The sequence below is a fragment of the Antechinus flavipes genome, chromosome 2 (assembly GCF_016432865.1).
Source record: "Antechinus flavipes isolate AdamAnt ecotype Samford, QLD, Australia chromosome 2, AdamAnt_v2, whole genome shotgun sequence".
In the NCBI taxonomy this organism is placed as follows: Eukaryota; Metazoa; Chordata; class Mammalia; order Dasyuromorphia; family Dasyuridae; genus Antechinus; species Antechinus flavipes.
The window spans coordinates 686,257,576-686,282,320 of record NC_067399.1 but is presented as its reverse complement, the minus strand read 5'-3'; the positions used below and the strand labels follow the sequence as shown (position 1 = coordinate 686,282,320).

The window sequence follows — 24,745 nt, the reverse complement described above, 5'->3', positions numbered from 1 at the left end:
GTACAATAGAATAATGTAGCATATTCTACTTTAAATTAAACAAGCATTAATAGGGATTATAGAGACTCATATGTGTGAACATAATTGAGTGAAACTCAAAATGGAGTAGCGCTGGATCCTCCCCTCTTTCCCTGAAGAGAACTAAATTACAAGTTTCTCTCCCTCTTCATCTCTAACTGATTTCCCTTCCAAGGGGTTCTAGTTACCAGAGAAGTATGATTTCTTATTTTGGGAAGTATCATGGATGCTGGACCAAGAAGTGCTGAGGAGCTGCTCTCCAGGTGAGGGAGAAGAAACTTGTGATTAAGGGACCATTCTAGAAGTTACCAAGAAGTGAGTGATAGACTTGGGGAAGAACCGACTACAACTTCTTTTTCAAATATTTCTTTACAATGCTGTCCTAGGCTGGTCAATGTATCTAAGTTTCTCCCTCTGTAAAATGAGGAGATTGAACTCTATGGCCTAGTAAATCCTTTCCAGGGATCATCTATAATCCTATAAGATGTCTCTGTTTGGGATTTAGGGGCATGAAATTCTCCTGAAAGAGTCCAAAGGGTTAAAGTGATCCAAGATGAATTTATTTCTTCAAGTCAGCAAACATTTAAATGCCAAGTACATGCCAGGCTCTGGGCTAATCACCAGGAGCAAAAGGAGGTGCAAGGGACATCCCCTGCTCTCTTGGAAGTCACAGTCTGGTGGGGCAACACCAAGAACATACCAATAATGAGATAGAAACCCACTGTGGTCCCCACTGTGGACTGGATAAAGGAACTAAATGGAGTGATTTACTGACTCACTAATTAGGAAAGATGATAATGGTTGAAGGAGAGTAAAATTTGGGGAGATGATAGCCAAAATCTGATAAAATAATAGCTAGAGGAGGGAGTAGAACGAAAATAATAATAGAAAATAATATAGAGTAGGACAAAATAATTCTGATGCAATGTCCTTTAATTCTTCCTTGTTTTTATCCCTCATTACCTTGTTTTAATACTGAATTTTCAGAGTATTTTGCCTTGATCCTTGTAGAGAGTCAAAGATTACACTGACAAAGGGAGAATTCAATACAATTCAATACAATCCAGCTTGGATTTACAGTTACTAATGCTGTACAGCACCCGGATTTTCCCAAGAGCCTTTTGCTTCTCGTGGTTCAGAGCATGGGCTCCCTTACTGTGGGTTAGTCTGGTGAGGCAGTTTCAGCAGGGCAGTAATTCTGCTCAGAAGGAGGTGGGGGTGAGTATGGAAGGAGGAGCTTTCAGAGAGGACCAGCCTGGAGGCGGGACGGGTGGGAGGACTTTGGAGTTCTGGGAGGAGTTTAGAGCAGGAGATTTTTTTTTGTGATGGGGGAGTAGAACTAAGGTGGGAAAGGCACTGGGAACCCTGAAGTACAGGCCCTAAGTGTGATTGGAGGAAAGGGATCAACCATCCTGAGAGAGAGACAAGGCGGGGCTCTTGGGACCAAGAAGACCCTCCCAGACTGGGCTGTCCCAGAAACAGGAAGTCTGAGCTGCGATCACTCTTTATTCCTTCCCCTTTTGCCTTCCCTGCTGTGGAAATTGCTCTGCATTTTCTGGGAGCTTTGGTTTGTCCCCGTTTCTTCCCTGAGAGCTCCTCCAGGTCTCTCCCCCTTTTTCCCTGGGAGCTCCTCTGGTCTCTCCCCGTTTTTCCCTGGGAGCTCCTACGGTCTTTCCCCGTTTTTCACTGGAAGTTCCTCTGGTCTTTCCCTTTCCCCGCTGAGAGCTCAGATCCCTTCCCTTTTTTCTCAGGAGAGCTCAGATCTCTTTACCCTTTTCTCCCCTGGGTGATAAAATCTCTCCCCTTTCCCCCTGGTAGCTCAGGTCTCTCCCTTCCGCTACCCCTCCCCCACGTCCTCTCAAGAGTTCAGATCTCTTCCCTTTTCCTCTTGGGGAGCTCAGGGTTCTCCTCTTTTTCCCCCCCCTTGGAGTTGAGATCACTCAGCATTCCTGCACCCAGGCCTGTGCTTGCAACTCCCAGGTAGGTCTGAGACAGTATGCCCCATATAACTCCCACTGGCTGCCCTTGCCTTTGGGTCTCCTCTTCTGATCTTGGGGTATATGACCTCCCATTCTGCCAGGAACACACCTTTCTACCAAGGCTGCATTTTGGATGATCCCCCCACCCCTTAATCTTTTCCAGACTCCCAATCACTTCCAAAACTTGCCTAGATTTCGCATGGGGTCCCACTTCCCCAAACTTCAGACTTTTTCCATAATTTCAGCTTTGTGATTGGGACCCAGCTGTCCCATCTCCCCCTCCCATCTCTTCGTTATAGATTCAGCTGTGCTGCCTTCAGACTCCAAGCTTAAACTCCACCAGAAAGTCCCAGCATTCCTCCCTAGCTCCTAGATAGACCTGAGGGTTATTCTTGCTACTTTCCTAGGCTCAGCTGCCCACCACTTCTCACCCCATGGCCCTGACTTCCATGACTTCCATTGGTCTGTCTTTCCTCCCAGACCCCAACCTGCTTCCCGGGCCTCTCTTCTGTCTGGGCTCTCAGAGTTGAATGCAGACTGGATTTTGTCTCCAGGCTTAGGCTTGCCCTGGCATTTCCTGGGAATTCCATTTTAGAGCCTATCCCCTTCCTCCACTTGCCCACTTTTGCTCCCCTTTACTCAGTGCAGTCAGTCTTTTGTCCAGAATAATAACGTGTGTGTGTGGCTTGGGTAGAAGGGAGGTAGGGAGGCAGAGGACCAGTTGCCAGGGGAGAACTCTGAATCAGAAGCCATGGAGGCTGACTGCTCTCCTCTCTGGGATCCCAAAGCCCCTTGTATCTCTAAGGTCTTAGTAGAAGGATGTAGAGAAGAGGGAGAAGAAGAGTAAAAGACCATCTACCTTTCCAATCCTGACCCTCCCTGCATTGTTCATTCTGTGGGGTATAGAACACCCAGAAATTACAAGAGTTTTACTGTCAGGGCCCCAAACAGCATTCTCCAAAGGCTATGAAATCAAAGGCAGTCAGCCTGGGACTAGGATGAGGGGAAGCTGAGCTTTTCTATGCAGAGGGAAAGAAGGGAGAGACTCTCCTGGGGGTCCTGACTTTCTCTGGGTTTTCAGAGAGACAAAATTACCTCCCCCCATGGTTACTTTGTGGGCCCCTTGAGGGTGGGAGCAGCAGGACCCTGAGATAAAGATCAGGGACCAAAGAAAGGAACTTAAGAAAAAGTAATCACTCTGAGTGTTTGCAACCTCCACAGGGAGCCTGGAGCCAGAGGGAATGGGCCCTAGGATCCTCGGACCTCCTCAGGTGAGTACAGTCCATCCACAGACCTGACCAACATCAGCAGTCACAGCCATTTCTCTAGACATAGAGGACGGGCTGTGGAGCTGGCAGGGCCTGATGTATGGGTCATTTATGTACAGAAACAGGGATCAGGGGAACCCAGTGGTAACACTGCTCTGCCCAATTGATTCCTTGGACTGTTGGCATCTTGGGCTCTGACACACACACACACACACACACCCCTCTCCCACTTCACAATTTGTTTCTTAGTTCCTCCTCATTACAAGAGACTGATGAGGTCCATCACATCATCATGAATCTCCATTACAGAGGGAGCAGGTCTTTGGGCCTGCCCCGTACCCCTCCCCACCAAAAGTCTCTCCCCTCTCCTCTTTGTTTTCTGTACCAATCTCCCCTGAAGCTCCTAGAAAACCCTTCACCCAGAGTTTGTCCTGGACAGGCCGGGAGCCGAGACTGGAAAACTTCTTAGCTCTTGTCCTCGTTATCAGAGCAGAAACTGTCCTCCTCAGCTGCTCCTGTCCTTCCTCGAGTCCACCAAGCCTTCCCAGGTCTCCCTGAATCCGTCCCCTTGACCATTCCCTGGCTCCAATCAATAAGCACTGAGAAAGGCTCTGGGTCCAAGGGCAGGAGTTCTAGTACACAGAGCTTGGGCCATCCTGCTGCTCTGGTGCTTCTAAGATCCGCCATGGTACAGGGACCACTCTTTCCTGTCTAAAAGAGGCTGCTGGGATTCTCATCCTCACCTCTTTAGTTCCTGGGCCCCAAGTACTTTACCAACTGTTTTTGTTGTTGTTTTGTTTTGTTTTTGTTTTTTGCTGTTTTAACTTAGGCTCCCCCATGCAGAGTGCTAGGTACTGGCAGAGATCATGAGAACAACTGGGAGAAAAGGAAGGATTAAGAGTCACATTAGTGTGTCATGGCACTCCAGGTTCTCAGATATTATGACTGTTGTAGATTGCAGCAGGTCCTGGGTTGACCTGGAAGAATATAATGGATAGAATTTACTCCAGTCAATTCACTGGGGATTAAACTGCATTTCTCCCTTTATCTGCAGATGTCCTGGGCATTCTTCCTGCCTTTGATTAAATGAGGCTCAGATGTCCCCCCCTCTTTGTTTATAGAGATGTTACAGAAATGTTTATAGAGACAACATTTCCTAGCCCTTCTTTCTCTCTCTCCAGTCTCTCCTTAAGATCTTCCAGACATAACAGAACCCCACCCAGTTTTATTCTACTTTGATTTTCTCTGTGAGCCCAAATAGGAATCAGAAGGAACACATGTCATTCACTATGATTGTAAGTACCTAGTTCTTCCTTTTATTTTGAGTCCCTGAGGCTAGTTCATTCTGGATTCTTTTTTGTATTTCTCTTCATTTGCATCTGAACTTTGTGTTTTCTACATTTGTGATCTTTTCCTTAGGAATGCTTAGAAGGACTTTCATTAAAGATCCTTTTCCCCTAAAAACATTCCATTTGTTTTTGCTTCATAATTTTCTCTTGACCATAAGATCTAGTCCTTTTGTCTTCTGTCGTATCCTATTCCAAGTTCTCTTTTCTTTAATGAAAGTTGCTGTTAAATTGCGTCAGGTCCTAATGGTGGCTCCTTAGTACTTAAATTGTACTAAACTTTCTGGAGGCTAGCAGGATTTTTCTCATCGACTTGGCAGCTCTGCATTTTGGCAATCATTTCCTGGGAATTTTCCTTTGGACATATCTTTCAAAAAGTTGGTGTTGTTTGAGGTAGATGCAGAAAGAAATCTGAGACTTTTTCTCTTGGGCACCAGGAGCTCTATCCACATGAATGCATACAAGCTAGTCATGAGAGAGGCAAGCAGGGCTACCAAAAGAGGTTGCCCATTTCACCTTTGCCATTTGCTATTTCAGTGAATAGATTTTATGCTGTCTTCTTTTTGATCATATTAGTAAAGATTTTCTCCACTTTTTGAATCATTTCCAAGAAGCCATTTTTGTTTTTGTCATTTTTTTATATCCAATTTTTGTAATCATCTATTTCCCTTCTAATTTTAATATCTCATTTTTTAAATTTATATTGAGTTTTTATTTATTTTTTCTAGTTTTTTTTAATAATGCATATTCAATTAAACAGTTCTTATTCTTTATTCACAGTGTGTGATGATAAGGCTACAAATGATGCAGGTATTTTGGGATATTGTTTAATCATATTCATTTTCCTTTACAAAGTTATCATTTCTAAGATTTGTCCTCTGACTCAGTCATTATGTAATAAGTCACAGGTAAATCTCCTTTTAGGTTTGTATTTTTTGTTAGTGACCTTTGAACCAATTTTCATTTTTATTTCTTTAGGAAATGAAAGACTATATTGATTATATTTGACTTTTTTCATCTGTGTGGAGGATCTCTGTATCCCAATGGTTAATTTTTGTAAACGTTCCATGTGTTGAAAAGAAATATGCATATTCCTCTTTTTCTCCCATTTAGAAGATGCCATAAGTCTTTTACTTCAAGTTTCCCTAGATATTTGTTCATCTCTTCTACTTTATCTCATTCTGTATTTCTTCCTCCCCCTTTTCCTCTTAGTTCTCTTGTAGATTCCCCTCTCTCTCTTGACCTTCAACTATTCCTGTTCATCAGTTTTCTGATTTCATCCATTTTCTTCCTATTTCTAACAAGGATTTCTCTCCCTCTCCTCACTGTCCACCTTCCTTTGCTGTTTTGCCTAGATTCTCATTCTCTGTTGCACAGCCCCTCTCCTCACCATGGCTTTTTCCTTGACACTTCATGCAGTCAAAGGCTCCAAGGTCCCCATTCTGAGGCTGTGCTGTAGGAGCTTTCTGCCACTGCTCGTAGACCAATGTTCCTTTCAGAACCCTGTATCAGGGCAGGTGTCAGCAGCAAGAGTGACAACGCCCCCAACTCCCAAGACAAGGGGACTTTTCAGGCACTAAAGCGCCAGCCTCAGGGTGAGGTTCCTTCTCTCCTATAAGAATATCCATCCATGGAACCACCTCCAAAGGTGTTTGGGCACCAAATATAATGTCCGGGCTAGCTCTCTGGAGGGCCTCAGAATCAGTCAGAGTCAGGATAAATTAAAGTTCTTGGTCTTTAGAGTGAGAAGTGAAGGAGGCAAGCAAGCTGCCATGCCAAAGGTTGCCAAAGATGTATCCTGGATTCTGGACTCAGGATTCTCCAGCCTCTCTCCTCCTTGTCCTGTAGCCAAATGAGACTGACTTCTTTCTCTTAGCCCTCCAATCCTTGCCTACGATTACCTTACCATCGAACATTCAGCAAGCGCCAATCGTGAGGAGAGCCATCACATTACCATATCATCTAAATATATGTAGATAGAGCCATTATCTCACATTGAATAGTTAATTAGCCTTAAGTGCTCTGCTGTCTAATTCAAGCACACCTTTTTAGAGTTTCAATCCTCTACACAAAGGCAGGCCTCCTGCCTTGCTCCACCATTTCCAAGTTTCTGCCCTCCTCCCTGACTCCCCATATGGTCTTCTCCTTGGCAATTACAAAAAGCATAAAAAAGCAAAGAAATCCTCAGTGGATCAGAAGTGAAATAATAGAATAAAGGAAATAAACTGAAATGTGCCTTACATATAGATCAGGATGAGATCAGGGAAGCAATTCCTGGCTCAACTTATATGTGTAAAATTCACAGTTGCCTTTCTCTTTGGCCAAAGGTGATTTATTTAGGAGAAGAGGTCATAGATAAAAGGAAGAGTTAAGATAGGCACAAAGAGTGGGAAATAGGAAATGGGATTGGGAGAGTAATAGGATTACCAAGGGAAAAGATTGTGGAAGAATTCATTAGTGAACATGCCTAGTGGCCCTAGCATGCTGTTCTTTATTCGTTCCATATTAAGTCACTTCTCAGCTTTATTTCAACAGATCCTAAATTCAATCAGTCTCTTAATGACCACAGTTTAAAAGTTGACTCTGATTCTCAGAAAGCCTATGGCCTGTGGGAAATCCCTGCTCTCTGTTTCTGTTTCCTCCTATAAATTGGAAGGGATTGGACTCTACTTCTAGAGAGTCCTTCAGCTCCATGTCTTGTAACTATTGATGCTTCAGGAGGTTGTGACATTCAAGGACGTGGCTGTGGACTTCACCCAGGAGGAGTGGGGGCTCTTGGACCTCTCTCAGAAGGAGCTGTACAAGAAGGTCATGATGGAGAATGCCTGGAACCTGCTCTCCCTGGGTAAGAGCACTTCCCCTGATAATTACAAGTCTACAAGAAAAGGGAATACCTTCATTGCCCAGTGTGAAGGACTTGGGGTGGAAGAAGAGAAGGGAAAGGGCTGGTCTTGTATTGTATGAAAGGACCTGGGGATTTCTTTTGTTGTTCCTGAAGCTCTCTCTTACCCATTCCCCAGTCAAAGATTAAATCAGAGGAAGCATCTCAAACATGGAACTAATCTTAGGGGTTAGCCTCTACCTGGACACGAATTTTGTCCACTAAAGCTAACAAAACCTGCTCAGGAAGCTTTTCCTTTCAACTTGTTCCTTTTTCAGAGAGGTTTGAACATTTGGAATATTATTCTTTTTAAAAGTCATCAATTTGTGGACAAACACCTGGTTGTCCCTCATATGGGAAGTTTATCCTTAATCTACCTTTGGATTGTCCTCATATTCCAGAAGGGAGCCTCACAAGATAGGAGATAGGAGGAAGGGCCTTTGCTCTCTCTCAGAGGAAACTGTACAAATAGTAGACACATCCTGCCCTGTCACACCTAAGGCAGGTGATTTGCTTTTCAAGCCCCAGTGGGTGAGTATTGACTGATAAGTCTGAACATCAGGGGCTAAATTTCAGGATGGAGCAGTGCTGGATCCTTACCTTTTCTCTAAGGAAAAATAACTGTCGAACTTCTCTCCATCTTTATCTCTAACTGATTTCCATGCCCAGGGCTTCCAGTTTCCAGAGAAGAGATAACCTCTTATTTTGAGCAAAGGGAAGCACTGTGGATGCTGGACCAAGAAGGCCTCAGGAGCTGCTCTCCAGGTGAGTGAGGTGAAAGCCAGAATATGAGAGCTGTGGTTATAAGAGGTGTCCAAGATTTACCCTGAAGTAAATGCTCAGTTGGAATGAGAAAGGCCAGATTTGGATTTCTTTGTTAGATATTTCTTGGCAACAGTGTCCAGGGCTCCTCTGTGAGCCTCAGTTTCTGTTGGAATCTTTACAAACTATTAAGTCATTAGAGTTGATAGAGACAATAATTATCTAATTTAGCATGGTTTTGTATCATTGATCTGATCTTACAAGGAGATGTTTTGGGCCAGAACCTGAAACAAGGTACTAAGTACAACTAATTGATACAATACTTATGTTCACACCTTTAATCATTGGAGTTCACATGTTTGGGAGATTTCAGGGTTTAGTATGAGATATCCGAATTCATATCTCCCTTGAAACTCTTAGGGCCAGAGAGCATGCTGGGAGACATCCCACAATCCCACTCTCTCATATATAAAAAACAGACAGAGGCTCTCGGAGCGAGTTCAGCTGAATTAGATTGAGAGGGGAGCGTCAAGTGAGTTCAGCCAGAAGCCCTTTGTCGGAAGAGAGTTACTTCGGAACATTGACTAGGATCGGAGAGGAGCACTCTGGGAAGAAGCCCACAAGCCCTCTCTCAGAGGCAAGACAAATTTCCCTTTGTGCTGGCTGAAGGCTTAAGGACAAACCTTTGGATTTGGAGATATTCGGAGGGAGCTCTTAGAACCAAGCAGAGAAATAGGCCTCTAAGTTAACAGGGTTATATTGGAGACAATAAAAGATCTGAACTTTTATCACGTAGCTGCATTTGTGGTAATTATTGATCTGAACTGATACTAAGGCTGCCTCCAGAAAACCTCCCCGAGAAACCAGTTCTCTCCCAGAGAGAACAATTATTATTTTAAAGAAGAAAAACCCACAGGTTTCCCATCTACAAAATGAGTGTATTGCCCTCCATGGCCCTGTAGGTCCCTTCTAGTGCTCCTCTGCGATCTTATAAGAAGTCATTGTTTGGGATCTGGGGCAATGGAACTCTCCTGAAAGTGCCAAAAGGGTTAGGGTTGGGACGTGGACCATTTTGCCATTTCTTAGAACATCTTCTAGTCAATAAACAATTAAAGGCTTGCTACATGGCAGCCCTGGGCTAAACATCAGGAACACAGAGATGTGAGGGACATCCTCTGCTCTTATGGAGGTCACAGAGTGGCGGAGGAGACAATATACTGGCGACTCTGGAGAGACCCACTGTACACCAGTTAAACTGAATAATTTAGTGCCTCATTGCATCATTAATTGATGAAGATCATGATGGTTTAAGAAGGAGAGCAGAACTGGAAGGAAAGAGCCAAAGTAAAATAAAATAGCTAGCATTTATACAGCCCTGTGTGCCATGCTTCACAATGTCTTATTTTGTCCTCATGAGAATCCAAAGTCTTGGCTGATATTATTATGCCCATTTTACAGATAAAGAAACTGAACCCAACACAAGTTCTATAATTTGACTTGCAAGGTTCTGAGGTGGGATTAAAATCCTGGGCTTCCTGATTCAAGGCCCTACCTTGAATTCTATCCATTGTAACTGTATTTTGATTTTGAAACAAATATGATGAACATGCTCATAATGTTTGAGGTGGAAAGCAGGTGAATTGGACAAGCTCCTGTGGAGACATGAAAATTCATTTTTTAACTCTAGCCAGTCAAAAGCCATTGGTAATTACTGTTAAAAAAAGATTTACATTTCTATCGACTCATGCACTAATGTACTAAATGACAAATATACTCAAGGGGCAATTGCATATATTGCTTTAGGTTGTTTTTAAGTAATATTTATATACTCACAACCTTTGAAAGGATAGCAATTGAAACCCTACTGAATGACCAACCCATGTAGCCAACCAATTCCTTTGTGAATCTTCCAGATAGAAGAAGCGTAACGTAATCAGAGGATACGTTCAAATTAGAAAATAAGCTTACACATGTCAATGACCAGCACTTTAAAGTCTGTTTTGGTAGAAAGGTTGTGGCTTTCCTTGATGATTTCATGATGGCCTGCCTCCTGACCATGGTATTCATGTGGCATACCAGCACTGCTGCAAGAATGTAGACCCAAGTCACATCTTGGTCAGGTGATTAGAGATTGGATGAGATGGGATTGATCAGTAACTCAGGAGGGAGAGAACTACTCTGGTCCAGGGAAAGACAGCCCCTGAGGGTCTTAACAAAGCTGTGGCCATTTGAACATGAATGTCAGACTTTCCTGGAATACTGGGAACATTCGGTTGTCATGTTGAGAAACCAGAAAAATATGTTGCACTTAGAAGCAGGCAGAGTTTGATGGACTCAATTGCACAGTCCACCACACAGCGTATTGCTGATCATAATAAAATGAAATCATGGCAGAAAGACTTGTAAAGTGGAAATGTGCACATTTTGTTGTTCCAGAGGACAGCTACCTATATAACTAAATCAGACATTTAGTCACCATTTAAGGTGCCACTAAGACATTTTTGGGTCAGATCCCTTGGATCTTTATCTCAGTCATTCAAGGGCTTGATGAGCTTCTAAAATGAAAAGATTGCAATAGTGCAGCCTGCACTACCCTTCCATATCTCAGAATGGTGAACTCAGTTTTCTGTTTGAGACATTTTGAAATGTGGATAATTTCATGCATTTTAAACAAATTGTATATCTTAGGGTATGGAGGGGGCACATAATGATAATTTTTTTTAAAAGAAATAAGTAATAACTATCTCAAAAAAAGTAATGGGTCAGAATAAAATGAGTTCTACTGCAGGTAAATACAAAAACAACTGTGTTAGCCTGATGAATATGATCTCAGATAATGTAATAGAAAAAAATAGAATTGAAAGTGATCAGCATGGAAATTTGTCACAGGCAAGACAGATCACGAAATAATTTGAGTATTTCCTATATATGCACTCAATGTCATGTCTATGAAAATGATGAAAGCACAGATAATGAAAGGAAAAGGGAAAAATTTAGAATGGAGATAATTGTCACATACTATAGGCAGAGCGTGGCCATTCACAGGGTGAAAATTCTAGTCTCACCTACTGGGATTTGGGCTGAGTCACTCAGCTATTCTGAGCTGATGACCTGAGTTGTGCACCTAAGAGAAATGAAGGCACACTCTGTGTTTATCACAGGTTTATTGTGAGGTTCTGCTGTAATTGTGCATGAAGCTTCTTAGAAATTAGCTTACATTTGGGATGTGAACTAATGGGATGTAAAATGATTGGTTCTGCCCACTTAAGATTTTTCTCTTTACTTTGGAAAAGAGAAAATAACTGAGTTTCTCTTCTGCTGATGGAGGGAAGGGAATATAAATATGTTTGTGTGTGTGTGTGTGTGTCCTTGCCTTATGGCTATATTTGTTTTCTTATTTGCTGTTTTATCTCTTTGTTTTTGGAAGAAGAGATCAGACTGGAAATGAAGGAAACTACTGCAGTGCTGAACCATTCTGTTGTAGAAATTCCTAAGCAACGATTCACAGGTGATGGATCTTGTGACTTCACTTGGAGAGAAAACTGTGCAACACATGAAAGAACCCAGCTTAGAGAGAGACATTGTGGATGTAACAAATGTGGAAAAGGTTTTATAAAAAAGAAAACTCTCATTGTACATCAGAGAATCCACTCTGGAGAGAAACCTTATGAATGTAATCAGTGTGGAAAGGCTTTTACACAAAAGGGAGCACTTATGGATCATCAGAGAATCCACACTGGGGAGAAACCTTATGAATGTAACCAATGTGGAAAGGCTTTTAGAAGCAAGAAAGGTTTTACTGGACATCAGATAATACACACTGGAGAGAAACCTTATGAATGTAACCAATGTGGAAAGGCTTTTATAGAAAGGAAAGCTCTTACTGTACATCAGAGAATCCACACTGGGGAGAAACCTTATGAATGTAACCAGTGTGGAAAGGCTTTTATAGAAAAGAAAGCTCTTACTGTACATCAGAGAATCCACACTGGGGAGAAACCTTATGAATGTAACCAATGTGGAAAGGCTTTTATAGAAAAGAAAGCTCTTACGGTACATCAGAGAATCCACACTGGGGAGAAACCTTATGAATGTAACCAATGTGGAGAGACTTTTAGAGACAAGAGAGTTCTTATTGTACATCAGAGAATCCATACTGGAGAGAAACCTTGTGAATGTCACCAGTGTGGAAAGGTTTTTAGATATAAGCATAATCTTATTATACATCAGAGAATCCACACTGGAGAGAAACCTTATGAATGTCACCAGTGCGGAAAAGCTTTTAGAAGGAAGGGAAGTCTTATTGGACATGAGAGAATCCATACTGGTGAGAAACCTTATGAATGTAACCAATGTGGAAAGGCTTTTATAGAAAGGAAAACTCTTACTGTACATCAGAGAATCCACACTGGGGAGAAGCCTTATGAATGTAACCAGTGTGGAAAGGCTTTTATAGAAAGAAAAGCTCTTACTGTACATCAGAGAATCCACACTGGGGAGAAACCTTATGAATGTAACCAATGCGGAAAGGCTTTTAGAAGCAAGGGAGCTCTTAATGGACATCATAAAATCCACACTGGAGAGAAACCTTATGAATGTAACCAATGTGGAAAGGCTTTTAGAAGCAAGGGAGCTCTTAATGGACATCAAAAAATCCACACTGGAGAGAAACCTTATGAATGTAACCAATGTGGAAAGGCTTTTAGAAGCAAGGGAGCTCTTAATGGACATCAGAAAATCCACACTGGAGAGAAACCTTATGAATGTCACCAGTGTGGAAAAGTTTTTAGACATAAGCATAGTCTTATTGTACATCAGAAAATCCACACTGGAGAGAAACCTTATGAATGTCAACAGTGTGGAAAGGTTTTTCGACATAAGCATAGTCTTACTGGACATCAGAAAATCCACAGTGGAGAGAAATCTTATGAATGTAACCATTGTGGAAAGGCTTTTACAAGCAAGGGAGCTCCTAAAGGATATCAGAAAATCTACACTGGAGGGAAGTTTTATGAATGTCAGCAATGTGGACAAGATTTTAGAAAAAAAGTGAACTCGTATTGTACATGAAAGAATTTACACTGGAGAGAAACCTTATGTATGTAACTAATGAGGAAAAACTTTTAAAAAAGGATCTTCTTATTCTTCATCAGAAAATCCAAACTGGAGAAAAACTTTATTAATGTAACCAGTGTGTAAAGACTTTTAGATAGAAGAGACATCAGAGAATCCACACCGGAGAGGAAACTTTTGTGAAAAGGCTTTGAAAAATAGAGGAACTCTTAGTATATATCAGAGAATCTACAATGGAGAGAAAGCTTATGAAGGTAACCAGTGTGGAAAGGCTTTCAGACATAAGGAATGTCTTACTGTACATCAGACAATCCACACTGGAGAGAAGCCTTATGAATGTAAGCAATGTGGGAAATGTTTTTTGGATTGTTGTTTTTTTTTTAATAGCTTTTTATTTACAAGATATATGCATGGGTAATTTTTCAGCATTGACAATTGCAAAACCTTTTGTTCCCATTTTTCCCTTCTTTTCCCCTACCCCCTCCCCGAGATGGCAGGTAGACCAATACATGTTAAAAATGTTAAAGTATATGTTAAATACAATACATATATACATGTCCATACAATTATTTTGCTGCACAAGAATCAGACTTTGAAATAATGTACAATTAACCTGTGAAGGAAATCAAAAATGCAGGCGGACAAAAATAGAGGGATTGAGAATTCTACGTAGTGGTTCACACTCATTTCCCAGAGTTCTTTTGCTGGGTGTAGCTGGTTCAATTCATTACTGCTCTATTGGAACTGATTTGGTTCATCTCATTGTTGAAGAGGGCCACGTCCATCACAATTGATCATCATATAATATTGTTGTTGAAGTATATAATAATCTCCCGGTCCTGCTCATTTCACTCAGCATCAGTTCATATAAGTCTCTCCAGGCCTTTCTGAAATCATCCTGCTGGTCATTTCTTACAGAACAATAATATTCCATAATATTCATATACCACAATTTATTCAGCCATTCTCCAATTGATGGGCATCCATTCAGTTTCCAGTTTCTGGACACTACAAAAAGGGCTGCCACAAACATTCTTGCACATACAGGTCCCTTTCTGTTCTTTAATATCTCTTTGGAATATAAGCCCAGTAGTAACACTGCTAGATCAAAGGGTATGGAGAGTTTGATAATTTTGAGCATAGTTCCAAATCACTCTCCAGAATGGGCTGGATGTATTCCCAATTTCACCAACAATATATCAGTGTCCCAGTTTTCCTTCATCCCTTCCAACGTTCCGCATTATCTTTCCCTGTTATTCTAGCCAATCTGACAGGTATATAGTATTATCTCAGAGTTGTCTTAATTTGCATTTCTCTGATTAATAATGACTTGGAACATCTTTTCATATGGCTAGAAATAGTTTCAATTTCTTTGTCTGAGAATTGTTCATATCCTTTGACCATTTATCAATTGGAGAATGGCTTGATTTCTTACAAATTAGAGTCAATTCTCTATATATTTTGGAAATGAGGCTTTTATCAGAACCTTTGACTATAAAAATGTTTTCTGTGGGAAGTGTTTTTTTTTTTTTTAAAGGAAGTTTTTGAGTGGATGCCTATCAGTTGGAGAATGGTTGAATAAATTGTGGTATATGGATGTTATAGAATATTATTTTTCTATAAGGAATGGTCAAAGGATCATTTCAGAAAAACTGATGCTATGTGAAATTGGATGATTTGCCATCTAGGGAAAGGGGTTTGGGGGCAAAGGAGGGAAAAAAATTTGGATGTAAGATTTTAAAAGGATGAATATTGAAAATGAATCATGCACAGAAAATTGTGAAAATAATTTTGAAAAAATTTTGAAAATAAAAAGTTTTAGTAAAAAAAAAAAAAAAGAAAGTAAAAAAAAGTAAAGTTTTTACTCATCATGAGAAAATCCACACAAGAGAGAAGCCTTATGAATGTAACCATTATAGAATAACTTAGAAAAATTAGTGTTCTTACTGGACATCAGAAAATCCTCAGAGGAGAAACTTTAGGAATGTAACCATGTACAAACAAAACTTTTAAACATAAGGAAGTTCTTGCCAAGGCAAAGCCAAGGTCTATATGAATACACCTACAAAACACGTTCCACAAAACTAAAGTCAGATCTAACCAACTGGAAAAATATCAAGTGCTCATGTGTGGGCCAAGCTATTATAATAAAAATGACAATACTACCTAAATTAATCTACTTATTCAGTGCAGTACCAATCAAACTCCCAAGAAATTATTTTACATATATAGACAAAATAATAATAAACTTCATCTGGAAGAAGAAAATATCAAGAATTATAAGGGAATTAATGGGGAAAAAATGCCAGTGAAGGTGGCCTATCTACACCAGAACTAAAATTATTATAAAGCAACAGTCATCAAAACCAATTAGTAGTAGCCAAACAAAGAGCTCTCAATCAGTAGAATAGGTGAGATTTATGGGATAAAAAGGTCAATGACTCTAGTAATCTACTGTTTGACAAAGCTGAAGACCTCAGTTTTTGACAAAAACTCTTGGGGAAAATTGGAATCTTGTGTGGCAGAAATTAGGCATTGGCCCACATCTGACAGCATATACCAAGATACCATAATTTAGACCAAAAGAGTGATATTATGAGCAAATTTAAAAAATAAAAAAAATATATAGGATAGTTTACCTCTCAGATTGATGGAGAAGGAAAGAATTTGTGACCAAAGTAGAGCTGGAGCTCATTACTGAGTACAAAATACAGAATTGTGATTATATTAAGATAAAAAGATTTTTTGTATAAATGCAACTAATGCAGACCAGATTAGAAGGGAAGCAATAAATTGGAAAAACATTTTTACAATTAACAATTCTGATAAAAGCCTACTTTATAAAATCTATAGAGAATTCATTCAAATTTTTAAGAATTTGAGTGGGTCTTTTCAACAATGATGTGATTCAGCCCAATCCTAATGATCTTGTGAAGAAAAGAGCCAGCTACATCAGAGAGAGGACTGTGGGAACTGAGTGTGGATCACAGTATAACATTTTCACTGTTTTTGTTGTTATTTGCTTGCATTTTGTTTTCTCTCTAATTTTTTTCCACTTTTGATCTGATTTTTCTTGTACAGCAAGATAATTGCATAAATATATATGCATATATTAGATTTAAGATATATTTTTACCATGTTTTATATTGGATTATTTACCATCTAACTGAGGGGGTGGGGAGATGGAGAGGCTGAAATTGATACATAAAGTTTTGCAAATGTCAGTGTTGAAAATTTCATGCATATGTTTTGAAAATCAGAAGCTATAAAAAACTAAATTAAAAAAAAAAGTTCCTTCCAGACACTAGATAATTCACACTGGAGATTCTGGACTCTAGAATCGAGAAGAGATCTTTGGCAAAACTCCTGGCAGTTTGCCTGTTTTTTTTTTTTTTTTTTTTTTTTGTTTGTTTTTTTGTTTTTTTTTTTTTAACTTCTCCCCCTAAAGACCAAGGACTTTTACTTATCCTGACTCTGGCTGTTCTTGAGGCCTTCAATTAGATTGGACTTAACACTTCACTATCTCTCAACAAGATACTTTATTCCATTTCATACAGACAGTGATCTAGCAAAATTGTACTTATTCTTCCTTACACATATTCTAATGTTTGATAAATCAAAAGTCTCCAGCTTCTGGGATAACAACTCTACTTGACAGAAACTGCTAGGAAAACTGGGAAATATTATTTCTAGTTTTTGCCTAGACATTGGCCAACTCAGATTTGGACTAAACCAAGATAAGGTCAAAAGATGTTCATGATTCAGAGATAAAGAATGACACTGTATGCAAATAAGGAGAACAAAGAGTAATCTACTCTCAGATCTGTAGAGAAGAAAGGAATTTATGGCCAAAGAAGAACTGGATTACAGTATGAAATGCAAATTGGATTATTTTGATTATATTAAATTAAAAATCTTTTGCTCAAATAAAACCAATGCAGATAAGATTAAAATGGAAATAAAAACTGTCAAAACTGCAGAACCAGGAGTACATTGTACACAGTCATAGTCAAAATGTGAGATGATCAACTCTGAAAGACTTGGTCTTTCTCAGAGATTCAGGGATCCAAAGCAATAGACTTTGGACAGAAAATGCCATCTGCATCCACACAAAGAATCAAGGAGACTGAATGTAAATCAACACATGCTATGTTCACTACTTTTTTTTTTTCAATCTCTTAAATGGTTTTACACTTTGGCTCTGATTTTTCTCTACTAAGAACATTCACCAAAAAAACCGCGTATAAAGAATAAATAAATTTACTAGGAAAAAAAAAGAAAAAATCATTCCATTATGTAGGGTTCTTAAAGAAATACATAATAATAGATGTACCCATTTTACAAGAGCTTCATTACCTAAGCTGCTTTCTTGCTGGTCAATCACTCTGCACCAACATTGTGCCTTTTACTCCCAGTCATCAGGATAGAAAAGAGTTAATGGGATTAACTTAAAACCTCCCTTATTAAATTCTGGGAAGAGCAAGATAGGAAGAAGCTAGGTCTTTATGAGATAATATCAGGACCCCTGATATCATTGTATCTATGGGTGGGAAGCATAACAACTTAATGCTCCCTCCCACAGAAATCTATTATGATAATATATACAGACAATATCAGAGACTTACCAACTTGACTCTCAGTCTCATTCTTTAGGAATCAGAACTGAGGCTCAGCTCTTAATCCACTCTGGTGATTGGGTCTGCTGGAATCTCTGAAAGCCTTTCTTGGAGCCATGGTGGAAAGGTCCCTTTGAAGTCCTTGCTCACCACTCCCACTTCAGCCAGACTCAAGGTTGTATACTTGTGGTTCTACCTGTCACATCCTAAAAGATCACTACCACCCACTAGATGGCGGAACCTACAGGACATCATTGGATTGTCAAGGTCACGTCACCCAGAGGTTCTGCAATCCAGGTAGGTGGTCCTGTTCCAAAACTCCTGAACCTCTCCAGATTGAGAAGCCACCTGCCCTGGTCTGCTTCATAGAGCAGTAGCTGATATAAAGGAAGCAGCCAATGCCCCCTATCATTACTTCTATCCCCCTTCTCCTCATACTACGAAAGTAATCCTTAGTAGAAAAAGTACTTATGTGAAAAAGGTACACAGTAACCTAGAACTAATGGTTTTAGTAGCAGGTTTTGTGGTCCCTAGCATTGCAGACCCTTACCTGGAGGGTCCATTACTCTTAAGGGTCTCTCTAGAAATTCAAGTATCACTCTGTATCCAGGGCATAATCAACATGTGCCCTCACCTTGGATCAGTAAATCTCATGCAGTGTAATTTCATATATATTATAGTTCTATATGGATTGTTTTCCTAAATGCCTCAGTCAATTCTTATGACCAGCTCATGTGGTCACAGATGTCCTGAATAGAACTCTATAGTGCTGCAAAAGTCCCCTTAAATATGGGCCATGCAGGAGCCTGTCCCAACAAATCAGATATCAAATCTCTAAACTTTGTACACAATAAAGGCGATTTCAAAGACATCTATTAGATATCTGAGTTGATGTGGGAATCCCCAAAAGGCTTCTTGTTCCATAGCAGTGTCAGAGGCAAACACCTGGATATACTACACACTGTGAGTTGCATTTACTCTGTCTGCATTTACCACACCCTCTACTCTCCATATCTTGTCTATTGAATTGCCTCCTTCACCAGGACTGTCCTTATGTGGTTCTACTCTATATCACTGCCTTCCTCCTTTCCTCCTAGATCTCTCTGATTTTGTCTACAACACTCTCAAGTTGTCCCTGTTTCCAGGAAATCACTCTGCCGAAGTCCCTTTCTAGTTAAAGCAGCCTTCCATCAGCAACGGAGGCTGACTTACCTGACTATTGCAACCCTGTTGGCATCGGTTGGAACCCATACTGTAGCCACCTTTTGTGCACTGTATCCCTCTTGTCAGAAAAACTTGATAGAATTAGCCAGAACTAGCCAGAAGCATACAGCAAGCTTGTCACAAACCACCAAACAGGTTTATTCACTTGCTCTCATGATATTGTAAAACCATAGAGTACTGGGCTCCCTAACAATATAGAGTGGGTGATGCTGTATCATCATTGGTGAGAAATGTTGTTTCTTTTGTCAACTGATACCCTCAAATAGAATAAGAGCTCAGTGCTCTAAACAAGCAAGCAGAAGATTCATGGAACAGGGGGCAAGAATTTTCCGAAGAATGTGTCTCCCTTACCTTCCTTTCATTTACTTTCCCAGTTGCCTGAAAACATTGGCCATATTCTCCATTCTGCCCTCTCTGGTTTGATGTTTCTCTTCTTTATTTGGCTTGCCATTTTCCCTGGCATTCACTTTATAACTCACTTATTTTTACATAAGATCCAAGTCATGTCTCAAATAAATGTTCCTCATCGATCTTCAAGATCATTCCAACCTTTTGATCAGAAAGAGAAAATAAGGAAATATTATTATGATTTTCTTTTTTTATATATTTTATTAAAGCTTTTTATTCACAAAAGCTATCCATGGGTAATTTTTCAATACTGACCCTTGCAAAGCCTTCTGTTCCAAATTATCCCCTCCTTTCCCCCTCCACATCCCATAGATAGCAGGTAGTACACAGTATGTTAAATATGTTAAAATATATATTAAATCCAATAAATGCATATATATACAGATACCTTGCTGCACAAGAAAAATCAGATCAAGACAGAAAAAAAAACCTGGGACAGAAAACAAAATGCAAACAAACAGCAACAGAAACAGTGAGAATGCTATATTGTGGTCTACACTTAATTCCAATAGTTTTATTTCTGGTTGTAGATGGCTCTCTTCATTACTGAACAGTTGGAACTGGTCTGAATCATCTCATCGTCCATCAGAATTGATCATCATATAGTTTTGTTATTGCCATGTACAATGATCTCCTGGTTCTGCTCATTTCATTTAGCATCAGTTCATGTAAATCTCTCCAGTCCTCTGAAATCATCCTCCTGGTTGTTTCTCACAGAACAATAGTATTCCATAACATTCATATACCACAGTTTATTCAGCCATTACTCAGCTGATGGGCATCCATTCAGTTTCCATTCTTGCCACAAAAAAATGGCTGCCACAAACATTTTTGCATATGTGAGCCCTTTTCCTTCCTTTAGGATTTCTTTGGGATATAAGCTCAATAGTAACACTGCTGGGTCAAAGGGTATGCATAATTTGATAACATTTTGAATATAGTTCTAAATCACTCTCCAGAATGGTTGGATCCATTCATAGCTCCCCAAACAATGTATCAGTGTCCCAGTTTTCTCACATCCCCTCCAGATGGGGAAAAAATATAGTAAAGAAAACAACTCCTTAAAAAACAGATTTGGACCACTGCTTAGTGAAATGAAAATTAAGACAACTCTGAGCAATTTCTACTACCTCATTCATATTAGATTGACTATGATGACCAAAAATAATAATAATAATAATAATAATAATAATGTGAGAGGGAATTTAACTTATATTGCATTACTTGCTGTCTAGAGGAAGAGAGTGGGGGAAGGGAGGGAAAAAATTTGGAACAAAAGATTTTGCAAGGTTGAATGTTGAAAACTGTCTTTGCATGCATTTTAAAAATTAAAAAAAAGATATTTTAAAATAGACTCTATTTAAAAGGAGAAAAAAAATCTACTGAAGAAAACATCTTTATAAATAAAGTTGGCCAAATGAAAAAGGAGGTTAAAAAGCTACCTGAAAAAATAATTCATTAAAAAATTAAAATTAGACTAGTGGAAGCTAATGACTCAATGAGACAAGAAGAATCAACACACACACACACACACACACACACACACACACACACACACACACCACTCATTGGAGAAAAAAAGCAATATGGAAAATAAATCCAAGTGAGATAATTTGAGAATTATTACAGTACCAGAAAACCATGTTCCAAAAAAGAATTTGGACAACACCCTTGAAAAAATCATAGAGAAAAACATCCCTGGTATCCTTGAAAAGGTTTGGTGTTCCCATCAGTTAAATGCAAAAGTTCGGTTTTCCTGTCAGCCATTTTCCATTGAAGAAAAACTCTAATGCTAGTTAGAGTGCATAGCTCTCATTAAATGCTTTAATTCAAAAGGAATTATCATATTAATACCAAGTGCCAATTCCTTCATGGTACGGAATTTTATTATCTTCTCTACTTTTGACTACCCTGATTCAATTCTAGAACCTCTCGTGTAATTCCTGCCAGCCAGGTTGGTCCCATTCCTGGAAATATCATCTCTAGGTGGTTCTGTACAAGTAAAGATTTGTTATCTCTCAAAAATTATTTCTTCATGATCCAGGTAGAAAACATCAACATATTCAAGAGGGAAAAAAGGGTCATAACCCAGTCACATTTCAAACTTGCAATTGTATCACCCTGCCCCTTGATGATCTCAGTCCCTTAACCATTTGTATTGTTTCCTCACTTCTGGTAATGGTTCTAGCCTCCCCTTGGGAGGTAGAGGGCTGCCTTCCATCTTCCAGGTCTTTGAGTTCAATGTCAAAGTCATTGACCCTCTTTATTAGTAAAGTCATGCTTAATTAATAGGCCATAGCATGTCAAGCCCTTCTGGCCTCCACTAGCTGTCAAAATCTGTCCAAGGCTATGTTCCTGGTTGCCTTGACACTATCCATCGCACCCTCGGCCTTCACAATTTATGTGGCTCAAACATTTCAATTTCAGTGTTTGACCCTCCAGAGAATGGTCTGAATTAATTTCTTTAATTATTGAGTGATTTCACCTTTTCTGCTGTCCAAAGGACTTCCTCCAGCACCACAATTGAAGTGCTGTTTTTGTGGCCCACCAGCTTTCCTTGTTCTGCAACTCTCACAGTCAGACTCATAGAAGTCCCAAAGCTTTGACTTGTGTTGGCAAGGTAACATCTCTACTTTTTTATATGCTGTCCAGAGTTGCCATAGTTTCCCTTCAAAGCAGCAAGCATCTTTTCATTTCATGGTAGCATGGTAGCATCTGCCATGTGCAATGATCTTTTAGAGCAAGACTATAAAATATTCAACTGCTTTTCATTTCTTCTCCCTCTGTTTGACAGTTACAAGATTTTAGTGGGTTTTTTTTAATTTAATTTTATCCTTTATTTTTTTAATTATGGAATAAAATAAGCATTTTCATAACAGTAAAAAAGATGACTGCACATGCAACTATAAATTGAATATACACAACTTGCTATTCCTTTCAAATGTGCAACAAAAAAATCATGTAATTCTGTTTTCTTTTTCTTCCCTCAAAGACCCTAGACCTGGCTACCATTAGATATAAATAAGTATATATCTGAAAATTATTCTATATACATTTCTATTCATCAATTCTTTCTCCTAATATATGTATAGTGTCTGCCTTCATATGCCCTCTCTGCTTAATTTGGATATTTATAGTAGATACAGTAACTTACTCAAAGTTATTCTTCAACCAAGAGATCATTATAGACTTCAACAACGATACTGTATGAGGATGTATTCTGATGGAAGTGGATCTCTTCGATAAAGAGAGCTAATTCAGTTTCAGTTGATCAAAGATGGGCAGAAGCAGCTACACCCAAAGAAAGAACACTGGGAAATGAATATAAACTGCTTGTATTTTTGTTTTTCCTCCCGGATTATTTATACCTTCTGAATTCAATTCTCCCTGTGCAACAAGAAAACTGTTCGGTTCTGCATACATATATTGTATCCAGGATATACTGTAACTTATTCAACATGTAAAGGATTGCTTGCCATCTTGGGGAGGGGGTGGAGGGAGGGAGGGGAAAAATAGGAACAGAAGTGAATGCAAGGGATAATGCTATAAAAAAATTACCCTGGCATGAGTTCTATCAATAAAAAGTTATTTAAAAAAAAGTTATTCTTCAAACAATATTGCTATTATGGCATACAATGTTGTCTTATATCTGCTCATCTCACCAGTCTGTATTTTGTACTAGTATTTCCATGTTTTTCTAAAATCTGGAGCTCATCACTTCTTATAGCACAGTAGTATTCCATCATAATCATGTACCACAACTTATGTGATTATTTTCAGGTGATAGGCATCTCTGCAATTTCTAGTTCTTAGCCACCACAAAGAGCGCATCTATAAACAGTTTTGACCATGTTTTTCCACACATAATGTTTAGAATGGATCCAGTCTTGGTATGCCCAAAGGGCTCTGCAAAAAAAAAAAAAAAAAATTGTTTCATTTTACAATTCCCACCAACAATTAATTGTGTCTCAATTTTTCCACAAGCTCTTCAATGTTTGTCACTTTCTTCTTCTGTGAAGATCCCTATCGAAGTTCTCTCACCTTCTCCTCTTGAATGTAGCTCTGGAGGCTTTACCATGAGCATCCATCAGGTTCATATCTAAAAACTGTGTTCCTCTACATTCATTTATCTAGCTTGGAAGAATTGAAAGATCTTTCCCTGCTGATTGAAAACATTAAACTGCTCCCCCACAAGTGAGGCATCCACTTATATCATTCACATTTTTATCACACACCACAAGGATTTTTTATCCTAACCTTATTTGTTTGAAAGCTGTATACACACATGTATATATATATACATATACATAGATACAAACATGCATACACACATATGTAACATTTTAAAACAAAGCTCTTCTGTTTTTCTTTAGCTATACATCATCATTTTACCAGGCAAAACATCTCACAACATTTTGTAATTGACATCAGTATTCTCCTTTACACAGAAATGTTTTCTGCCCTTTTTATCACCAGACTGCAGTGCATCTTCCACTGTGAATGAGTTTCTAAATATCACATGAAACCACCTCATTTAAACATTGCTCTATACTCACAGAAGGAAAACCTAGAAAATGAAATAAGCCTTATCACTCACACTTTGGCAGCCCAAGCCTCCCTGCTGTTCATGGTTTAGGGCAAAGAATTTTAATTCCAAGAACTTGTTTTTAATGAATTGTTTTTGGAAATCACTGAACTCCATGAAGGATCAGCTCAAGAATCACCTACATAGTCTTTCTTCATTTTCCCTAGGGATCAGCGGTCCTCTCTTCTCTTCATTTCAGATTCTAGAAAGTTTGCAGACTCATTAGCTCAGTCTGGGAAAACCATGAGACTCCCGGGAAGAAACCAAAGTAAGCCAGCTTTGCTGAGGCTTCCTCGGGCACTCAGTAATATGACTATATTCCTCACACAACACAAGATGCATTGCTTTATTTTCTTCTCTAGACTATGAGTACTTACCTGAGACTGCCTGGAAAGGAGCTGAACCTCCACAGAAGGCTGCAAACTCTCTGTCACTCTAGACCCCCAGGTTTCAGCCCCTAAACTGCCACAAAAGCAACAAGAACCAAGGGATAATTGGGCACCGTGGTGGTGGGGGGGGGGGGGGGTTGGACCTGCTCATCTTCAGTGACTCCTCCTCCAAGGTCTCTTACTGACAACACCTGCA

General features: G+C 39.4%; 1 protein-coding gene and 1 long non-coding RNA gene across 3 annotated transcripts; one reads left to right on the top strand and one right to left on the bottom strand.

The window, feature by feature from the left end:
• Positions 1-1,212: 1,212 nt before the first annotated feature.
• On the top strand, positions 1,213-7,441 carry LOC127552265 (uncharacterized). 2 transcript variants are annotated; one of them, XR_007951319.1, is made up of 3 exons: positions 1,213-1,998; positions 3,219-3,268; positions 7,330-7,441. It is a non-coding gene; the product is annotated as an uncharacterized LOC127552265 (long non-coding RNA). The 2 variants fall into 2 exon arrangements; XR_007951318.1 differs by lacking the exon at positions 7,330-7,441 and adding an exon at positions 4,447-4,681.
• Positions 7,442-11,347: 3,906 nt separating this feature from the next.
• LOC127547047 (uncharacterized) lies at positions 11,348-16,741 on the bottom strand. Its single transcript, XM_051973901.1, has 4 exons — positions 12,927-16,741; positions 12,591-12,758; positions 11,628-12,254; positions 11,348-11,378 (listed from the first exon to the last, which is right to left on the bottom strand). The coding sequence occupies exons 1-4, from the start codon at positions 13,193-13,195 to the stop codon at positions 11,348-11,350; spliced, it is 1,095 nt and encodes a 364-aa protein (XP_051829861.1). The 5' UTR covers positions 13,196-16,741.
• Positions 16,742-24,745: the final 8,004 nt, after the last annotated feature.

Excerpts from the sequence above, each read along its gene's own strand:
- LOC127547047 (XM_051973901.1), bottom strand. The coding sequence starts at position 13,195 with ATGGTTACATTCATAAGATTTCTCTCCACTGTGGATTTTCTGATGTCC. Across the intron at positions 12,759-12,926 it reads ACATTGGTTACATTCATAAG|GTTTCTCCCCAGTGTGGATT; the intron begins GTTTCTCTCCAG and ends TACATTCATAAG. Across the intron at positions 12,255-12,590 it reads ACATTGGTTACATTCATAAG|GTTTCTCCCCAGTGTGGATT; the intron begins GTTTCTCACCAG and ends TACATTCATAAG.